Here is an 18,480-nt window from a genome sequence, read left to right on the forward strand (position 1 = left end):
CACGCCACCCAGACGCCACGAGTCCCCAGGCTTTTGTGCGCATGCGTCCGCCAGGCCCCCATTCTCCGGTAGGAGCCCGCCTCGAAGCGTGGGCGCCAGAGCTTCAACTGCTCGGCGGTTGCCGGCGCCGCGTGCTCGCCCCCCCAGCTCCTACCTTCCGCGGCTGTCGCGGTTGGGGTCCAAGGCCCCATGGAGAGCGAGGCGCCGTCCGGGGACGACGGGGCTGCTCCGGAATCCTTGACCAGCTTAGTCCGCGGAGGGGCCGGTGACGACTCGGGGGCCGGTGGGGAGGCAGGCGCCCGGGCCGAGGCGGGGGCGCCGCAGGCCCTAGGCTGGGGGGGCATAGTGGTAGAGGCTGCGCTGGAGGCTGAAAACCGGCAGCGCAGAGGCGAGGCCGCCCCGGGGGAGGAGTTGGTGTTGGTGGCGGAGGATATCATGGCGGTGATGGAGGTCGTGGCCGTGGAAGACGGGGAGGTGACTCAAGCAGAACAGGACGAGGAGCTGCAGGAGCTGCCGCAGGAAGAGCCAGCCGGGGCCCCGCTGGCCGCGCTGGAGGTTGTGCAGTTAGCGCTCAGCTCTCTGGATGCCCAAGCTACCAGGGCCTACGTGCGGCACAAGCTCAGGGTGAATCAGAAGCGGAGTTCTCACCTGGCTCGCCGGAGGGCCATCATCCAGTGCATCCCTGGCTTCTGGGCCCAGGCCGTATCCTTCCTCCGGCTGGTGGGGTTTGGCTGCTGTGCAGGAGCACCGGGGGGAGGGCAGCAGCAGAACCACGGCCACGGCCATGGGCGCTGAGGGGAAGGGTTCCAACCCCCTTCCCCAGGTGGGAGTGGGCCCACGGTCCCGATAATGCACAGCAGAAGGAGGCGGATCGGGGCGCGCGTGAGAACGCAGGGGCTAAGACCTGTCCAGACCGTGTGTGATCAGAAGCTGCAGGCGGAAGCTTTGGGGCTGCAGCTCTCCCAGCAGGCTTGCGGGGTTCAGGGAACACGGGTCAACAGCCTTCGACAAGTAGTGTAGCCCAAATCCCACTTGGCTCAGAAAACCTATTGGAAGGAAACCGTTGTTGGGACATGGGGCAAACTGGGAGGCTGCCCGAACCCCTTCCCTGTCCTTCAGACCCTGCGTGGTTTTCCAAAGAGTTCAGGGCAGACCCACCATCTCGTCCGCACGCGGGTTGCCAAGCCAGTCAGTGGGCCGCCTCGCTTCGGCAGACCGCGTAACCTCGGACACGGCGCAGCGGCGGTGATGCAAACCTGTCTCCACCAGCCCCACACAGCCAGGCCGAGGCCCCAGGCTCAGGCGCCTACATGCACCTTTCCTCCCTGCCAGGCTCTCCCCCTCTGTGTCCTCGCTCGCCCCCTCGCTCTGTCCTCTGTGCCCTCCCCCTGTGTCCGTTCCTCCCGGTGTGGGGTCTCTGTGTCCCTGTCTCTCTTTTGCTTTCCCTCCCGCCCCCATCTACTCCTTTCCCTCCCTCACTCGCTGACTCTGCCAGGACCAGCCTTTGGGCCGTGGGTGTGCAGCCGTGCTCCACGTGAGCCGAGCGGCCCCCTCCTGGGCGCAGGAGGCCCCTCAAAGTTACCAGACCTCAGGCAAACACACAAGCAAAGAAGACGTGAGCGTGGGACGGAGCACATCCAGGCATCCAAAGAAGTGACCGCCTGCAGGCCACACGCACAGGCCAGGGGCCCGTGGGAAGGGAGAGCATTCAGGCCCTTGGCCTTCCCCTGTTGTCGGGTGCCGGCAGCCTCTGAGGTGCTGGAATCCAAGGCACTCCCCAGGGTTGAGCAGGTGGGAAGATAGGGCAGGAGATGAGGACGTTGGGAGCCCGGCCGTGCCTGGTGATTCTGCACATGCACTGTCCGGGTCTCTTGCTCTCAGCCGGCAAGGGCTGGGTTGCACCTGGCTCTCGTACCGTAGCAAGGGCTGCCGAGACTCCTTGACCCAAAGCAGATCCTGAATCACCCCAAGATATCAGCCGTGACGGGTGACCAGGGCAGAGACGTGCTCAGCTTCATGACCAAGTTGGAGGTCAGTCCTGGGAGACGGAGGCTGGGGGAGGTCCGGTGGGAGTGGGCTTTGAGCAGGAATGGGCCCGGCATAGTGGTTAGGAGCGGCAGCCAGGCAAGCAGCCCCGGATACGTAGAGGACACGTTCCCACGTGCCCTCCTCTTCCTCCGGCGGGGTAGGTGGAGGAATTGTGCCGTCCTAAGTACCGCTGCAGGTTGATGTTTTTCTTTGAGAACAACCCCTACTTCCAGAACAAAGTGATCATTAAGGAGTATCACCTTAGCATTGCCGGTAAGAGTGGGCTTGAGCTTCGAGGGTGCTGGGGTCGGGCAGGGGGCCCTTGGGAGCGGAAGGGGAGGTAGGCGGGGGGGGCCCCGGGTGGGGGCAGGGCCGGGACCCTGCCTGGGAGGGAGAGAGGCGGGGAGGTTGAGAGGGAGAGAGGCCGAGAGGGATTGGTTGCTAGGCCGTTGAGAGGCTTTCCTAAATTTTCCATTCCTGCAGGATATCGGGCGTCTCATTCCACTCCAGTGCAGTGGTTCTGGGACAATGCACATGGAGCTGCCAGGCGCAGGCACGAAACCACCAGCCTTAACTTCTTCAACTGGTTGTGTGATCCCTGCTCCCCAGGGTCTGACGGCATCGCCGAGGTGGGGACTCTGCGGCCTTCGTCCGCCGGGGTGATGCCTGGGCCCCGGTGCTTGGGAACGGGGCCCGGGCTCCTTGCTCAGCTAGTCTGTTTCCCCACCAGGTCATCATCGAAGACCTGTGGTCCAATCCCCTGCAGTACTACCGGAGGCAGGAAGGCAGCCGAAGAGAATGAACTGAGAAGAGGGCCTGTCGGTGAGAAGCCGGGGGCGCTGGGTCCTGACTTGTGTGTGTGGCAGGTGCCGGGACACAGGCTGGTTGGCGGCGGGGACACTGAGGCTCAGGGGAGCCTTGGCCCCAGCTCACCCAGAGAGCGGTTGGCAGGGTGAGAGGGGAACCTCGGGGAACTCAGGGTCCCCATCCAGGCAGGTGCGCCCATGCGGGCACGTTCAGGGACCCCAGGATGGCAGCTGGAATGTCCCAGGTCACTCCGGAGAAGGAAGACTTCTCCACCCCGTTTCTCTGAACCCTCACCCGTGCCCGTCGACCCCCTCTCAGGCCTTCTGCCGTTCGTTCATTTGGGGATGTCCTGTGTGTCTTTACGAGTGGGGCTGCCTCCTTCCATTCCCGCTCCTGTGCCCAGAATCCCAACTTCCCTCCGCGGTCCCGACCACCCCGTGGCCTCGCACAGCCACACGGCCATTCTAGGGAATGGCACTGGGCCTTGAGCAGGAGGCTCGTGAGGCTCTAGCTGAGTTGGAAGAAGGATCCCACGAGGACAGAGGACACCCTCAACACCGCCTCGGCTATCCTTGGTATTATGCAATTTCACGAATCCCTGACGTGTGTGTGTGTGTGTGTGTGTGTGTGTGTGTGTGTGTGTGTGTGTGTCGTGTGCATGGCAGCTGTGTGGAAGTGTGTGTGTGTGTGTGTGTGTGTGTGTGTGTGTGTGTGTGTGTGTGTGTCGTGTGCATGGCAGCTGTGTGGACGTGTCCACTTCAGAGCATCAGAATCTTACCAACAAGAAATCGTCGAGGAGGCCACCACCGCTGTGAGAGATGTGTGGACGAATCTACGTGGTGCTCTGCCTGCACAGGTCACAGTTGTGAAAAGGATCACCAGTGCCCGCTCTGGAGAGTATCCAGCACCTATGTGGGGAAGGCGAGAGAGGCATAAACAAGTTAAGAAGTTCTTTGCGTCTGTGTGTGGGTTTGTACTTGGAGCCAGGATATGGGGAGGAGGCAGTCAGCCTAGTGGGACCCTCCACCCCATGGCCTGTGGGATTCCATGTGTGGCGGTGAAGTTCAGCATGGGGGCAGGGCAGTGGAGGTCAGGGCTCGGCATGCGGACAGAGCACCCCCCATCCTAGGTAGGGTCTACGAGGAGCTCGGTCAAAGGCAGACCTCTCTTCATGGGAGCCTTGTCCTTTAGGGTAGGGCACACAGGCGGGGAAGGGTCCTGGCGAGCGGGACCCTCGTCGCCTGGTGGCTCCAGGCACCGCCTCATTGACACCGCTTGAGGAGCTTGGCCCAATAGCCTTGCTACCTGGAAGCGTGCCCCACATGCTGTGATCGGTTCCCATGCGTTCAACCGGTCAGGAGCACTGCAAAACCCACGTGTCCCGAGGAGAAGATGGAGGCATTTCCTTGTGCTCCCTGCAGACCCAAGCCCTCCTGCGCCGCACCACCTGCCCACAGGGGACAGTTCCAAGCACGTGTGACGGAAGGCAGGTTTGAGTGCTGGGCACTGTGGCTTTGTGAGTGGGTTGTGTGGGAGGGAGTTGCAAGCCCACGTACACTTTCGGGTGTGTGTCAGCGCATGTGGGTTCGTGTATGTGTGCCTGTGCGTTCGGCCCCCTGAGCATGGCCCTTTCCCGGGGATCTTGTGTGTCTGTGCAGTGTGTGTGAGTTTGCATGCGCACGTGAGTGTGTGGCAAGGGTGCATGCCTGTGGTCCGAAGACCATGTGTCTTGGTGTGTTTCGAGAGTATGTGTTTGCAGGCGCATGGGTGTGTGTGTTTGGGAGGCCACGTGTGTGCATCAGTGTGTAGGGGCCCAGGGTGTTTATGTGCTGCATTTCCATGTTTGCATGCCCACGTATGTGTTAATGTGCGTGTCCAAGTGCGCATGCTTGTGTGCCATAGCACTTGTGAGTTGGTGTGTGTTGCGTGTTTCCACACAGATGGCTTGTCTGTTTGTGTGTGTGTGTCTGTGCGCGCGCGCGTGTGGGCCCACATGCACATACCTTTGTGCGGGCACCGTGTGTTTATATTTAATGGGAATGCGTGTTTGCATGCGACACATGGGTGTATGTGTGTGGCCAAGTGTGCGTTTCTGTGTGTCGGGGATGTTTTGTACCTCCATGTGTTGTGTGAGTGTGTGTATCTTTCATGTACACATCTGTGTGTGTTCCTGGCAAGTGTGCATGTCTGTGTACTGGAGACCAAATATTTTGGGTGTCTGTTTCCTGAGGGTGTCTTTGGCCATGCGTGGGTTGGTCTGTGTTTGGGCGGTCAATGTGCATGCCTGTGTGCGGGGACCGTGTGTGTGTGTTGCATGGTGTTTGTGTTTCCCAGTGCACGTGAACGTGTGTGTGCAGGCGAGTAGAAATTCGCCTGGCTGTCTGTGCTATTCCATGGGCATATTGCGTGTGTGTGTGTTTTCAGGCGTACCTGGGCGTGCGACTTTCACAGGGGTCCGTATGTATGGAAGAGTTCCAGAGACCTTCCGTGTGAGCGTTGAGTGTAAGTGTCATTGGTGGCACAAGGGTGTCTGTTGTGTGTGTATTTGCAGGCTTTGGGTGATTGTGTGTGTGTGAGTGTGTGTGTGTGTGCGCGCGCACGTGGGAGAGAGAGAGAGAGCGGTGCCGTCCGCATGGGTTTGTGTTTATGTGCGTGCATGCGGCCCTCTTCATTCCCGTGTGTCGAGCCCGGGAATGTGTGTGTGTGTGTGTGTGTGTGTCGTGTGCGTGTGTTTGCATGACCTCGTGAGTGTGTGTTGCATGTCTCTGTGTGTTTGCAGGCACGTGTGAGTATGAGGGTGTGTGGCCACTGGCCCATGCCTGTGTGTCGAGACCGTATGCGTCTGTGTCGTGTGTCCAAGCATTTGCACGTGCACACGTGTGTATGAGAGTGTGTGTAGGCCCCGGTCAGCGAAGGAGAGGGCCTGTGGGATTGCTAGCTCTGCCGATGATGGAGAAAGGGGCAAGAGGCCGAGGGCAGCCACGTCCCTCCGGACACACAGGCCTCGTGTGCATTCCGTGGTTCTTCAGTGGTCCGTCTCCCGTGTCGATGCACAGACGCAAAGGGGCCAAGCCAAGGGGGGCGGGATGGGATTTGGCAGGCGGTTGTGAGGCACACCACCCATCTGTGCTGATTGAACACATGGTTCCAGGTGTGGGAATTAGCTAGGGGTTTCACCCTCTTCCCAGGCCACACACCTCTTGTGGTGTGGCCTCTCTCACCTTCCCTCCCCGGCAAGGGCTAGGCCAGACGTCTGTCATTGCACGAATGTCACACGGGAGTGGGAGTGGACGTGGACAGCATCCACATGACGGGCGAACGGATGCAAACCACGGTCCGAAGACTGTGGGGGCGCATATTAAATCCAGTCTGGTGGAAATACGTGGAGACCCGGTCGGGGACTCTACCTGTATACACGTGCACGGTTCTCCTGACTGAGACGGGGGCAGGGGGGGCGTGTAAGAAGCCCCTTTTGTCGGTGATGCCTGTAGAGACAGGCTGGCCTTGGCACCGACCAAAAGCCCCATGCCATTTTTCAGGCTTCAAACCACACTTGGGCATCTCTCACCTCATTTGTGGGCCAGCTCTGGGTATGTGATGGCCCAGCTTGCCGATCCACTCACGGTCTGACCCGGCTGGCCCAGAGCACGTAAGGCTAGGGAGGATGCGTTCCCCTCTGTAGGCCAGACGAGCTGGCAACCCCTTACCGGGGCATTCGTGCCTTTGGCAGCATGCAACATTAGACGCTCCGTCTGTGGGGTGGGGGGCCGGGCGTTCGTGCTGCCGGTCGCCTGGGTCCCGTCCTCAGCTGCTTGCCGCCTGGCTTTCCAATGAGTGGGCCCTGAGTTCACTGTGCCGGCGGACAGCATCCACCTGCCGCCCTCTCCACAGGGTTGGGTCAGACTTCCTCTTCAGGGAGGGGCGTCTGGGTCACCTTTCCTGTATGCTCTTGGCCCCAGGAAAGGTATGTGTCCCTCTGTCCTCCCTTACAAACACACTCGTTCTCTGTGTGAGTGTGTGAGCTGTGTTCGTGTGCGCAGCCGGCTTGGCACCCTTTCGAGGGTCACCGGCGTGGCTGCCGGTCCCAGAGCGGGAGAGGGCTTTGATTTCCTGGGAGAGGAGCTGCTCCGAGATGCAGCTGCATCTTCTGTCCGGAATTCTTTAGGTACCAGAGGCCGTGTGCCCACAGGGGTCAGAGAAATTGCGCCGGGAGACAGAGTCAGACAGGAGGCCGGCGAGGAGAGCGTGAGGAAAGGACAGTCGGACGGGTGGAGTGAATGCTCTTCGTCGCTTTCCTCCTGGCCAGCAGAGGGCATGCACGGGGACAAAATGTAGCGGCATATTTCCCGGAGGCGGCAGAGGGGTTCGGGGCCTCTGTGTCCTGGAAACGCACTATGAATACTCCAGGGTCTGGGCTGACCATTTCCACGCACACTGGAGCAGGCTTCCCGTGGTGCACACAGTATCCTGGGTCTTAGAGGAGTCTATTCGGGAAGGTTGAGGGACAGCCTCGCCTTGTCGGTACAAAATCCAGGCAGAGCACGCACCTGACGAGGCCGTGGGAGGCGCGGGCAGGGGGGGTGGGGTGGCGGTTGTGTTGGGGGGTGGCGTAGGGGTGGGAGGGGGGTTCGGTCGGGCTGGGAGCTCGAGGCCACCGCGGAGGAGGCACGCAGGCAGGCTCTCTGGCGGGCTGGCAGGCTCCGGTGGGATGAGGGGCGGGGCCGCCAGCGGGCACGCCCACCGCCCTGCCCAAGCTTAGAGCCAAGGGCCTGGCTGAGTCCTGGGCGTGCTTCCGGGACTCCATCCCGCCAAGGCCGCATGCGTGGCCCGGCCACATCTGCCTCTTGCACACCTCTCCCCAGGCCCTTGTGTGCATGGGTCCCATTGTCCAGAGGCCTCCGGGGGGAGACTGCTCTCGGTCGCCGTCCCTGGGTGCCAGAGCTGCGCTTGGGGAGGAACCTGAGGAGGCCTGTGCTCACAACTCCAGCCCTTCCCTCCGCAGCTGCCCCGGCGACGCAGGGTGCGAGGGAATCCCGGACCCGCCTCAGTCGGGAAAGGGGCCGGTCACGTGGCGGCTGTCCCCGGAGATAGAGGCCCCTGGGGCGCGCCGGGGGCGCTGAAGTCCCTCGGTGTGGGGATGGCGGGCATGGCTGTTCGGGAAGGGGAGGAGCGATGGGAGGGAGAGGGTGCCATCCTGGCGGTGGAGCTGGTCTTATGGTGGGTGCTGAACCTTGCCGTGTTGGAGGGCGAGGACGGAGACGGCGAGGAGGCCACGGAGGACCCGGAGGAGGTAGAGGAGGCAAGGGCAGTTTAGGAGTCGGAGGAGTAGAGAGAGAGGGGGACGGTGAGGAAGAGGAGGGTGAGGAGGAGGAGGAGGAGGAGGAGAGGCTGACAAGGCTGTGGAGGAAGAGGGCGAGGAGGCTGTAGAGGCTGAGCAGGAGCAGGGCGAGGAGGAGGAGGATGTGGACAGGGAGGAGGGGGAGGCTGAGCATGCTGAGAAGGAGGAGGCTGAGGTGGTTAAGCAGGAGCCAAGGGAGGAGGAGAAGCCCGAGGAAGAGGAGGAGGTGGAGGGGCCTGAAGAGGCTGAGGAAGAGGAGGGGGAGGAACAGGCTGAGGAGCAGGCTGTTGCGGAAGAGGCTGAGGTGGAGGAGGCTAAGGAGGAGCTTGTTGGAGAGGAGGTGGCTGAGGCAGAGGAGGCTGGGGAGTGCGAGGAGCCTGAGGAGGGAGAGGAGGCTGAAGGGGCTGAGGAGGAGGCTGAGCACGAGGACCAGAGGGAGGAGGGCCAGAAGGAGGAAGAAGGGGCGCAGGAGATGCAGGAGAAGCAGAAAGGAGAAGAACAGCCAGAGGGGCGGCGGGGTCCGATCCCGTCCTCGCTCGAGGCTCTAGAGGCCCTGCAGTCAGAGCTGGAGTGCGTTAAGAAACAAACCAGCAGGTCCTACTCCGGGCTCAGGCTCAGGTGTTGTCGGAGGCGGCAGCGTCCCCTGGAACACCAAAGCGCCCTTATGCGGTGCATCCCTGGCTTCTGGGCCAAGGCTGTAGCCTTGACGCTGTCATGGAGGGACCCCGATGTGGCCGGGCTAGAGCAAGAAGTACCGAAGGGAGGGGGCCTTTGAGTATCAATATACATCTGGAGGTGAACCCCCCACCCCCAGCCCCACCCCAACTCCCCGGGTTCCGGTGGCCACGCCCATGCCCTGGTGATCCGGACAGCCTGGACATCCCCGCCCTGGGTGGGGGTGGGGGCTGGGGGCCTCTGGCTGCCCTTGATGTCACACGAGGCTCTCGAAGTCCAGTGGAGGTGTAGGACCAGAGATCCAGCTTTCAATTAGGCATTAGGAGTCGCAGCAGGGCGTCTTCCCACAAAACCGGTCCAGCTTAAGCTCAGGTTCCCCTCGGGGTAACGTGGCAGGCGGAGGTTGTGAGTGCCCACCTGCTCAGCCTGAGGCAGGAAGGTGTGCTTGTCCGGAGATGAGCTGGTTGTGTCTGGCTGTCAGCAGAGGAGGATGAGCTGCGGAGGTGGGCCTGGGGCGGGAGGGGTTGTCTCTGAGGATTCTCAGCCCCCTGTGTGAGTGCTGAGACCTGCAGTATCCCGTGAGGGGGCCCGGGGGCATTGAGGCAGTCCGTGTGGACGGAGTATGACCCGGGGGAGCAGAGGGGAAGCAGTGCCCAGCTGCTGTCCAGACTTGCACTGTAGTTCTAGCACTTTCATCTCCAGCCCTCGGAGGGTCCTTGACTTACAGCAGTTTGTGAAACACCCACAGATGTCAGCCGTGATCAGGAAGCAAGATCACGCCCTCCTTGGCTACATGACGGATTTGAAGGTCTGTACAGCCGCCTTAGCCGGGAGCGCGGGACGGGAGAGGGGAGCATGCCGAAGGGATCCATCCCCAAAGTCAGGACGGGGAGGTTCGGCTCGACAGAGGTTTCACCCCCGTCTCCCCCAATCTGCCACCCGGGAGGTGGAGGAGCTCAGGGTTCCCCACGATTGCCGCAAGGTCCTGCTCTTCTTTGGCCAGAACCCCTACTTCCAGAATGTAGTCGTGTGAAGGAGTGTGTCCTCAGGGCTGTGGTTAAGAGGCCGTCGCCAGGATGGGCGGTCGCAGGTCCAGGAGGGAGGGCCAAACACGATTCCATACCCTCCACCTTCTCCCAAACTCGTCTTCCGGCAGGGTATGGGCCGTCACATTCCACTCCCATCCAGCGGCACCAGGATTATGAACAGGAGGCCTACAGTCGCAGGCACCACAACACCAGTCCTAACTTCTTCAACTGGTTCTCTGAGCACAGCTTTGCCGGGTCTAGCTGGATAGCTGAGGTGGGGCCCTGCGACAAACAGCGGGAAGGACCCCGCTGGGTTCGGCGGCAGCTTAGGATGGGCCTCTGAACCCTGCCCCGTTTCCCCTGCCGGATCATCATGGACGACCTGTGGCCCAACCCCTGCAGTACTACGTGAGGAAGAAGGCCCCAGGAGAGGGAACCGAGAGGAGGACAGGTGAGGTGCTCGGGGTGTGGGTGCCAAATTGTGCACCATGGTGCCCGTGGGACCTGGCTCCACCAATGGAGACACTGAGGCTCTGAGGAACTCTCCGCCGCAGGGACCCTGAGTCCAAAGGGCATCACCGTGCGACAGGAAGACTGGATAAGTGCATTGCCAAACGGCTTCTGCCTGGCGAAGCTTGAGGCAGGCGGGGCCAGGCAGCCTCCATGAGCCGAGCTGGAGAGTCAAAGCCAGCTGCACTTGTGGGAATTGTCATTCCGAGTCCATAAACCCCACCCACAGCTCTCCTAACACCGCCTTACACGTGGGCCCACCGGAGCTACCTCCCGCCACGCTTGGCACAGATGTCTGGGTATCCAGGCACCAAGGCTCACCCCGCCGCCCCGTCACCTGTCTGTGTGGGTCTGGACACCACAGTTGACCCCTTCATTTCCATAGGCAGCTCCATTCCCCCCGCCCCCAGCCGCGCCGAGTGCACTGGCCAGCGTGCACAAATTAGTTGAATACGTGGGTGGAGGAAAGGTAAGGCGATCACAGTCAGCAGCAGGGAGTGGCATGGGAGAGTGACCGCGGATCCCGCAGAGGGCCTTCAAACCCTGAAGCAACCTATGGCCCGGAGAGTGTACCCAGGTGTCTCCTCCCTTGTGCCGGTGTGTATGTGTGTCTGTCTGCGTGTCCGTGTGTCTGTCCCTCCCAGGGAGCGTCATGAATTTGAGATGAATAGGAGGGAGCATCGCACTTGACCGAAGCCAGTCCACAAGCTTGAGGTGGAGCCGAAAGGTCTGGCCGGTCCATCTGCGCGGGAAGTAACTGAAGTCCTCTGCCGGGGCGAAACATCGGCAGATTGAGGCGCCAGGAACCCTGGAAAAATATTAAAAGGTTGAAAAACAAAGTCAAATGTCCGTGTATGTGTGTGTGGGTGAGCGTGTGTGTGCCTGTGTGTGTGTGTGTGTGTGTGTGTGCGTGCGCGCGCCCGGGGTCGCTCGCGTGCCTGCGCTCCTCTTTGAGGCAGGGGTCGGGGGATTGCCTGAGCACATCGGCCTCATGTGGGTGTTTGACTTCTCTGCCTGGGCATCGCCAGCCCATGGAATGGCTTGGCCTGTATGCTTGCCCAGAGGGCTAGGGCACACACGCACGGGGACTGCATCCCAGGGGCCAGAGGTCCTTCCCTTGGGGTGCGGGGGCGCTGAGCAGGGAGAGGAAATGGGACCAAGGCCAGCTCCCTGGGGCTCATCTCTTCCCTGGGGAAATGAGGACGTTCAAGGAAAGGAGCGATGAGCCGGGGCTGACCGGGTGCAGGACCCACGTTCGCTGGATGGAGAAAACAGTCGTCCAGGGATGCTCCCTGGTGGGTGTCCTCAGACATCCACTGCACACGCCACGGGGGAGTCGGGGGAGAACCCAGGTTCATCACTCCGTTGAACCCAGCGCCGGTGCTCTTCATGCCTTGGAACGCGCACAGGCTCTTGCTGACAGGGTTGGACTCTCAGGACCAGCCACAGTAATAGCGAGGGTGGGTCAGGGCATATGGAGGGACGGTGGGAGAGGCGACAGAGGGAGGTGGGAAGGTAGGAAGACGACATTCATTCAGGCGCCGGGCGAGGCTCTCGTTTGTGGGGAACACCGACACACACACACACACAGACACTCTCAGATGCACAAGCAGGTGCACAATCACACCCCCACACACTCATTCAGGCACTCCCACACACTGACACACACACTCACTCTCAGGCACCCCCCACATACACTCTCCTTCCGTCACTCACCGCCCCTGACAAACGCCCACTCAGTCCTCACGCAGGCACACTCTCACTCACTGACGCATCCAAAGGCTTCTTCACTCACATGTCTTGACACTCACACACTGACGCACGCATGCTTCCCCAGGATCCTAGCCCCCTATTTCCCTAAGGCCAGGGTGCAGAGAGAGGGGAGGGACAGGGTTTGACGGTTGCTAAGTGCAAGGGCCGGGCCAACCTCGCGTGTGCTCTCTGTCCCATGATGACTCTGGGGCCGATATCCCTTAGCCTTCTGTGCGTAGGTCCATGGAAAGACCCGCAGCATAGAGAGTAGGTGTCGCAAGCCGCACCTGGGAGGCGGTGAGGTGAGCCCCTGGGGTGCTCCTTCCCCAGGCAGGCATCTGCTGGCCTGGGACGCCTGGGCCTAGGGATGCTGGCAGAGGACTGAATCTGCTGCCAGCACAGTGGGGAGATGTCAGCGTTCGCCCCATGACACTCTTCTCCATCCCCAGCTAAGAGGGCTGCACGGGCAGTAGCCCCGACCCTGATAGGGCGATACTAACCTTCCTGTCCCCGACCGCGGCCCTCCCCGTGGGGCTCCCCGCTCCACAACTTCCGGGAATTGCGGCGGCTCTTTCCCGGAGGAGCGTTCGGCAGGCAAACTGCAAGGATGCTTCTTGTCCCTTTCATTATGCAGGACCGATCGCCTGTCCGGCGTCAGCCTGTGGAATTGATGATCTGTAGGATCTAGCCTTGCCCCTTAGAGAGTGGGCGGAGGCCCCTGAGGCTCTAGGAGGGAGGCTTGGCTCTCTCCGGCTGCAGGGGAGATCGGTCTTCTCAGCTTCCTTTTTTATAGGATTTTACTGTTTTATTTGAGAGAGAGAGAATGAGAGAGAGCACAAGAGCGAAGAGGGTCAGAGGGAGAAGCAGACTCCCCGCTGAGCAGGGACCCCCCCCCCGACGTGGGTCTCGATCGAGGACTCCAGGATCATGACACGAACCTAAGGCAGCGGCTTAACCAACTGAGCCACCGAAGGGCCCTTCCTTTCAGCTGCTTGGTCTGGTAATGCCGGTGTACCCGCCTGTTGGCCCCTGGCTCTGCTTGCGCGGCTCAGAAGAAAGTGTGACTTCATAATCCGCAGCGGGAGCAGGTCAGATCCCATGTTGGCGCATGGTCTGAAGGGGTCCTAGCCTGGGCCATTTCGGGGGACCGCAGGGTAGTCCTCTACGCATGTGCCGTTTGGTAGGGACTGGCAGAGGATGTAAAGCTCGGGGAAAGAGGTGGGCACAGGGTCCCCCACTCGGAGCATCTCGCACCAGCGCTCGCGTAAAGGCGTGATGTTGGGGCACGGCCCGGAGAGAAGGGTGAGGCGAGGTTTGGGGGGGAAGCTTTGGGAGATCAGGGAGCCCCAGATGTCAGGACTCAATTGGACGCTGAGGCCTTCGGGGCCAGGGTCCCCAACAGGAAAGCAGGGTGCCGGGACAGCTTAGACAAACCCACGCTGAATTCCCGTGTGAACGCTCAGACAAGACCACGATGGCATTCTGTCTGGCAGCCTCTGCAGGGGGGGACCTTTGCAGGACGACCCAAAACAAAGCCACTAACCATGAAATATCGGTCGCTGTCACAACCTGAGGCACTTAGTCTCCAGATGTCAGCCCACAAGACCCATCAGCACCGGAGACGTGGGCGTGTTCCAAATCCTGACTGGCACACCTTGGCGAGTAATCCACAGGGGGCGCAATCTCAACGTCCGGGAAAGAGCTCAAAAGAACCCCCAAGTCTGAATGGGAACCCGGGAACACTCTCGGGGAGCTTTGTCCTCCGGCTGAATAAAACTTTCCCTGCTGCCCAGCGCTCTTCGTCTGGTCTGCCTCTTCCTTCCTCGAAGCGACGCGGCCAAGAGCCTGGGCACTCAGAGAAGAAAACTCCTGTACCCCAGAGTGCTTTACCGCATCTACATTGCACGCACCTTCGTCGGGGCTCTCCCCACACCCAGTTGAGTGAACACCTTAGCCTGGCGGGACCCGGGTCTGTCGATACCAGGGACATGGTTGGCGAAAGGCGCCCGGGGCCTGCGCCTGGCTGTCTCTCATGAATCCACGGAAGGGCACACTCCAGCTTCCAAGATACAGGTCTGTGCGTGCTCAGCAGAGGTACGCACACGGATGCCTCCTTGGACGCATTTGCCTTTGGGGCCCCATAGGCAACGCGGAGGATTTCCATAGGCAAAACCTGCTCTGGTGTTGGTTATGGTGTACTTTAGGGGGATGCCTTATTTCAGGCTAGCAGCTTGACTTAGCGGAATCACGGACACGCCTCCTTTCGGCCGGCCGGACCCTCCTTAGCAGAGAGCCCCGGCTGCCAGCTCCATTCCACGCCCAGCCCCCCCCTCCGAGCCACGGGCTCACCCTCCCACTCCTGCACCTTCTGTCTGGTGAAAATTTTCTGAGTCATTGGTGCCGAACATGGCCTGCACGTTATACTACTTTTTTCTCTGAACATATCGAACCTATCACATACTGCCTTCTGGCCTCCATGCATCCGAAGGGGAGGCTGGCTCTTCCTCTCCCTGAGGATCCCCAGTGTGTGGTGAGTCAGTCCCACCTCTGTAGACTGCCGAGAGATGTGTCTTTGCCCAGTGACCTGGGCGTCTCTTCGGCGCGTGTCTTCCGCTAGGCGCACATAGTGCTCCTTGGATGGGCAGAGTCAGGGTTGTCGGGCAACTTCCAAACCCTGTCACGTTAGGTCTTCGTGGAACTGCTACGTGAGTAACTCTGCCCCACCTCTCTCTGACGTTCCCGAGTCGTACATGTCAGTCGTGGGCATGAGGGTTTCCCGCAGACCTCTGTGGAGCCCTTCACTTCATTTCTTTGAGGTTTAACTCTCCACCGAACCCCGCATGACCGAGTGGGATCTGTCTGAAGGTCCACGGGTGCTTTCAGATCTCCTCTTGACGTCCAAGAGGGAATGTTTGCTGTCAGCCTGTGGGCTTGGCAATGTACAGATTTCAGCCTCCGTCCAGACTCCGCCCGTCCTCGCTCCCTCTCTCCCTCCCCCGCCCACCCTGTCCCCAGGCCTGCCTCCTCCTCTGCCCTCCTCTCTCCCTCGCATCCCCACCTCTCCCTCTCTGTTCCTCTCCCTCTGTCCACCCTCCCTCTTCCTCTCCTTCTCCGCGCCGCTCCCGCTCTTCCCCCGCTCCCTGTCCGGCCCCCCGCCCCCCAGGCTTCTCGATCTCCATGATGCGTTGTTTTGGGTGCACTATTTACTCAGGACGCTCCTCTAGTGTCCTGGGCATGTATACAAGACCAAATTCAGTTTGGACTGTAGCAGTAAACCCACAGACTGGGTTGAGTCAGGGACAGTCTCAGATAATTGTGCTTCTCCCCTGCAGACGGCCGGGCGTTGTCATCCCTGCAAAGTCCCTGGTTTGCGTTGACCAGTAGAGTTTGAAACGCTGACGCCCTACCATCCAGAACCCTGCACGTCACCCCAAGCGTGTTCCTCCTGCCTCCTTCGGTTCAAAACCACCCCTCCCGTCACGGGCGGCCCGACACATTCCTCTTCTGTACCTGAGGCCCTCCCACGATACGACACCAACGCCTCATCCTTGCCGTCACCCACTGGGCCTTCCTGGCACCCAAGGCGCCCTACATCCTCCATATTCCGGTACGCCTCCCTGCAGGGACCGGCATGGAGTGCGGGAGTGTCGAGAATGGCCTTGTGGGTAGCTGAGAATGGGCAGGGTGTGCCGCCAATGCTCACTTTGCCATCCCCTCCCCGACTGGCACTCCACTCAGGGACAGACAGACCAAGGAAGAACTTGCAGCAGAGCTGGGGCAGCCAAGACAGCCACAGCTCTTCAGCAAGGCGGATTAAAGCTGTCTCCGTGGACCATTATGCTGGAGATCGGACATCCCTGGCAGTTATGGTGAGGCGGGAAGAAAGACCCAGGAAAAGGGAACGCGGAGGTCAGACAAGGAGGGAGAAAGCAAAGAGGAAGGGCCAGGCAGAGGTAAGTACGGTGGGAACCAATCCTACCAGTGGCTTTGACGAAAGAACACCCCCAGAGTTACCGTTTTTTCTTTCTTGAGATTTTATTTATTCATTTTACAGAGATGAGACACAGCGAGAGAAGAAACACAAGCAGGGGGAGTGGGAGAGGGAGAAGCAAGCTCCCCGCTGAGCACGGAGCCCTATGCGGGGCTCCATCCCAGGACCCTGGGATCATGACCTGAGCCAAACGCAGAAGCTTAAAGACTGAGCCACCCAGGCCCCCGGCGGAGTTACTCTTTAGGCTACCTGGCCCGCCCATTAGCATGCCATAGAGTCCCAATCCCGGAACTGACTGGGGCTGTGCCAGTGGTTGTGTGAGCACGGAGGTGGCCTCGGACCTTGGCTCCTTGCTCATGCCAGGCCAATGATCTGTGTGCGGTTCCTCTCTTTCTAGGAGAGGCGGGTCGTTGGGGCGGGGACGAGCCTGCGTGCTGGATCCTCCTGGGCCGCCTCCTGGCTCCCTCCCGCACCGGGCGGCGAAAGGGGTGGAAGCCTTGTGGACAGCCATGTGGCAGTGGTTGGAGCACCAGCTAATGAGTGCAGGGCTTCCCCCGGTGTGACTAAGAAGGGGCCGGGTGAGGTTCCCGGGCGGCGGGGGCCACCCTATTGAGCGGCTGGCTGTGAATTTCCCGGTGCCAGCAGCGTGTTCCCAGTGGAACGGATGAGAGTGTGAACACGAGGTTTGTGGTACGAGGGAACTCCCGGGAATGGCCTGGTAGGTGTCAGCGAAGAAAATGCCACGGTCCAGGCCCGGACGCCACCCCTGAGGAGATGAAGCAGAGGGCGGGCTCCCGGGAGGGGCGGGGCGGGGCTGGTTGCGGCCACGCCCACCGCCGTGCCGCTGGTTGGACCACGCGGGCGGCTCAGCATCCTGGGCGTGAGGGGTTGAGGGGGGTGGTAACATCCCGCCAAGGGCACATGCGTGCCGGGGGCGCCACCCCCACGCCACCCAGCCGCCACGAGTCCCCAGGCTTTTGTGCGCATGCGTCCGCCAGGCCCCCATTCTCCGGTAGGAGCCCGCCTCGAAGCGTGGGCGCCAGAGCTTCAACTGCTCGGCGGTTGCCGGCGCCGCGTGCTCGCCCCCCCAGCTCCTACCTTCCGCGGCTGTCGCGGTTGGGGTCCAAGGCCCCATGGAGAGCGAGGCGCCGTCCGGGGACGACGGGGCTGCTCCGGAATCCTTGACCAGCTTAGTCCGCGGAGGGGCCGGTGACGACTCGGGGGCCGGTGGGGAGGCAGGCGCCCGGGCCGAGGCGGGGGCGCCGCAGGCCCTAGGCTGGGGGGGCATAGTGGTAGAGGCTGCGCTGGAGGCTGAAAACCGGCAGCGCAGAGGCGAGGCCGCCCCGGGGGAGGAGTTGGTGTTGGTGGCGGAGGATATCATGGCGGTGATGGAGGTCGTGGCCGTGGAAGACGGGGAGGTGACTCAAGCAGAACAGGACGAGGAGCTGCAGGAGCTGCCGCAGGAAGAGCCAGCCGGGGCCCCGCTGGCCGCGCTGGAGGTTGTGCAGTTAGCGCTCAGCTCTCTGGATGCCCAAGCTACCAGGGCCTACGTGCGGCACAAGCTCAGGGTGAATCAGAAGTGGAGTTCTCACCTGGCTCGCCGGAGGGCCATCATCCAGTGCATCCCTGGCTTCTGGGCCCAGGCCGTATCCTTCCTCCGGCTGGTGGGGTTTGGCTGCTGTGCAGGAGCACCGGGGGGAGGGCAGCAGCAGAACCACGGCCACGGCCATGGGCGCTGAGGGGAAGGGTTCCAACCCCCTTCCCCGGGTGGGAGTGGGCCCACGGTCCCGATAATGCACAGCAGAAGGAGGCGGATCGGGGCGCGCGTGAGAACGCAGGGGCTAAGACCTGTCCAGACCGTGTGTGATCAGAAGCTGCAGGCGGAAGCTTTGGGGCTGCAGCTCTCCCAGCAGGCTTGCGGGGTTCAGGGAACACGGGTCAACAGCCTTCGACAAGTAGTGTAGCCCAAATCCCACTTGGCTCAGAAAACCTATTGGAAGGAAACCGTTGTTGGGACATGGGGCAAACGGGGAGGCTGCCCGAACCCCTTCCCTGTCCTTCAGACCCTGCGTGGTTTTCCAAAGAGTTCAGGGCAGACCCACCATCTCGTCCGCACGCGGGTTGCCAAGCCAGTCAGTGGGCCGCCTCGCTTCGGCAGACCGCGTAACCTCAGACACGGCGCAGCGGCGGTGCTGCAAACCTGTCTCCACCAGCCCCACACAGCCAGGCCGAGGCCCCAGGCTCAGGCGCCTACATGCACCTTTCCTCCCTGCCAGGCTCTCCCCCTCTGTGTCCTCGCTCGCCCCCTCGCTCTGTCCTCTGTGCCCTCCCCCTGTGTCCGTTCCTCCCGG

At 61.5% G+C, this 18,480-nt stretch overlaps 2 protein-coding genes and 1 long non-coding RNA gene across 3 annotated transcripts; all 3 read left to right on the forward strand.

Annotated features, from left to right (window-relative positions):
* Positions 1–24: 24 nt before the first annotated feature.
* Positions 25–2,372, forward strand: LOC148161293 (testis-specific Y-encoded protein 1-like). Its single transcript, XM_088020831.1, has 3 exons — positions 25–702; positions 1,954–2,031; positions 2,262–2,372. The coding sequence occupies exons 1-3, from the start codon at positions 190–192 to the stop codon at positions 2,370–2,372; spliced, it is 702 nt and encodes a 233-aa protein (XP_087876957.1). The 5' UTR covers positions 25–189.
* Positions 2,373–2,533: 161 nt separating this feature from the next.
* On the forward strand, positions 2,534–3,787 carry LOC148161294 (uncharacterized). The gene is made up of 3 exons (XR_015767686.1): positions 2,534–2,657; positions 2,759–2,850; positions 3,575–3,787. It is a non-coding gene; the product is annotated as an uncharacterized LOC148161294 (long non-coding RNA).
* An 11,528-nt stretch (positions 3,788–15,315) lies between these two features.
* LOC148161295 (testis-specific Y-encoded protein 1-like) lies at positions 15,316–17,868 on the forward strand. Its single transcript, XM_088020832.1, has 3 exons — positions 15,316–15,745; positions 15,877–16,091; positions 16,193–17,868. The coding sequence occupies exon 3, from the start codon at positions 17,263–17,265 to the stop codon at positions 17,866–17,868; it is 606 nt and encodes a 201-aa protein (XP_087876958.1). The 5' UTR covers positions 15,316–15,745; positions 15,877–16,091; positions 16,193–17,262.
* Positions 17,869–18,480: the final 612 nt, after the last annotated feature.

Source organism: Eumetopias jubatus, unplaced genomic scaffold (assembly GCF_037043125.1).
Source record: "Eumetopias jubatus isolate StellerSeaLion01/CBP00866 unplaced genomic scaffold, mEumJub1_p1.0 scaffold_258, whole genome shotgun sequence".
Taxonomy (NCBI): Eukaryota; Metazoa; Chordata; class Mammalia; order Carnivora; family Otariidae; genus Eumetopias; species Eumetopias jubatus.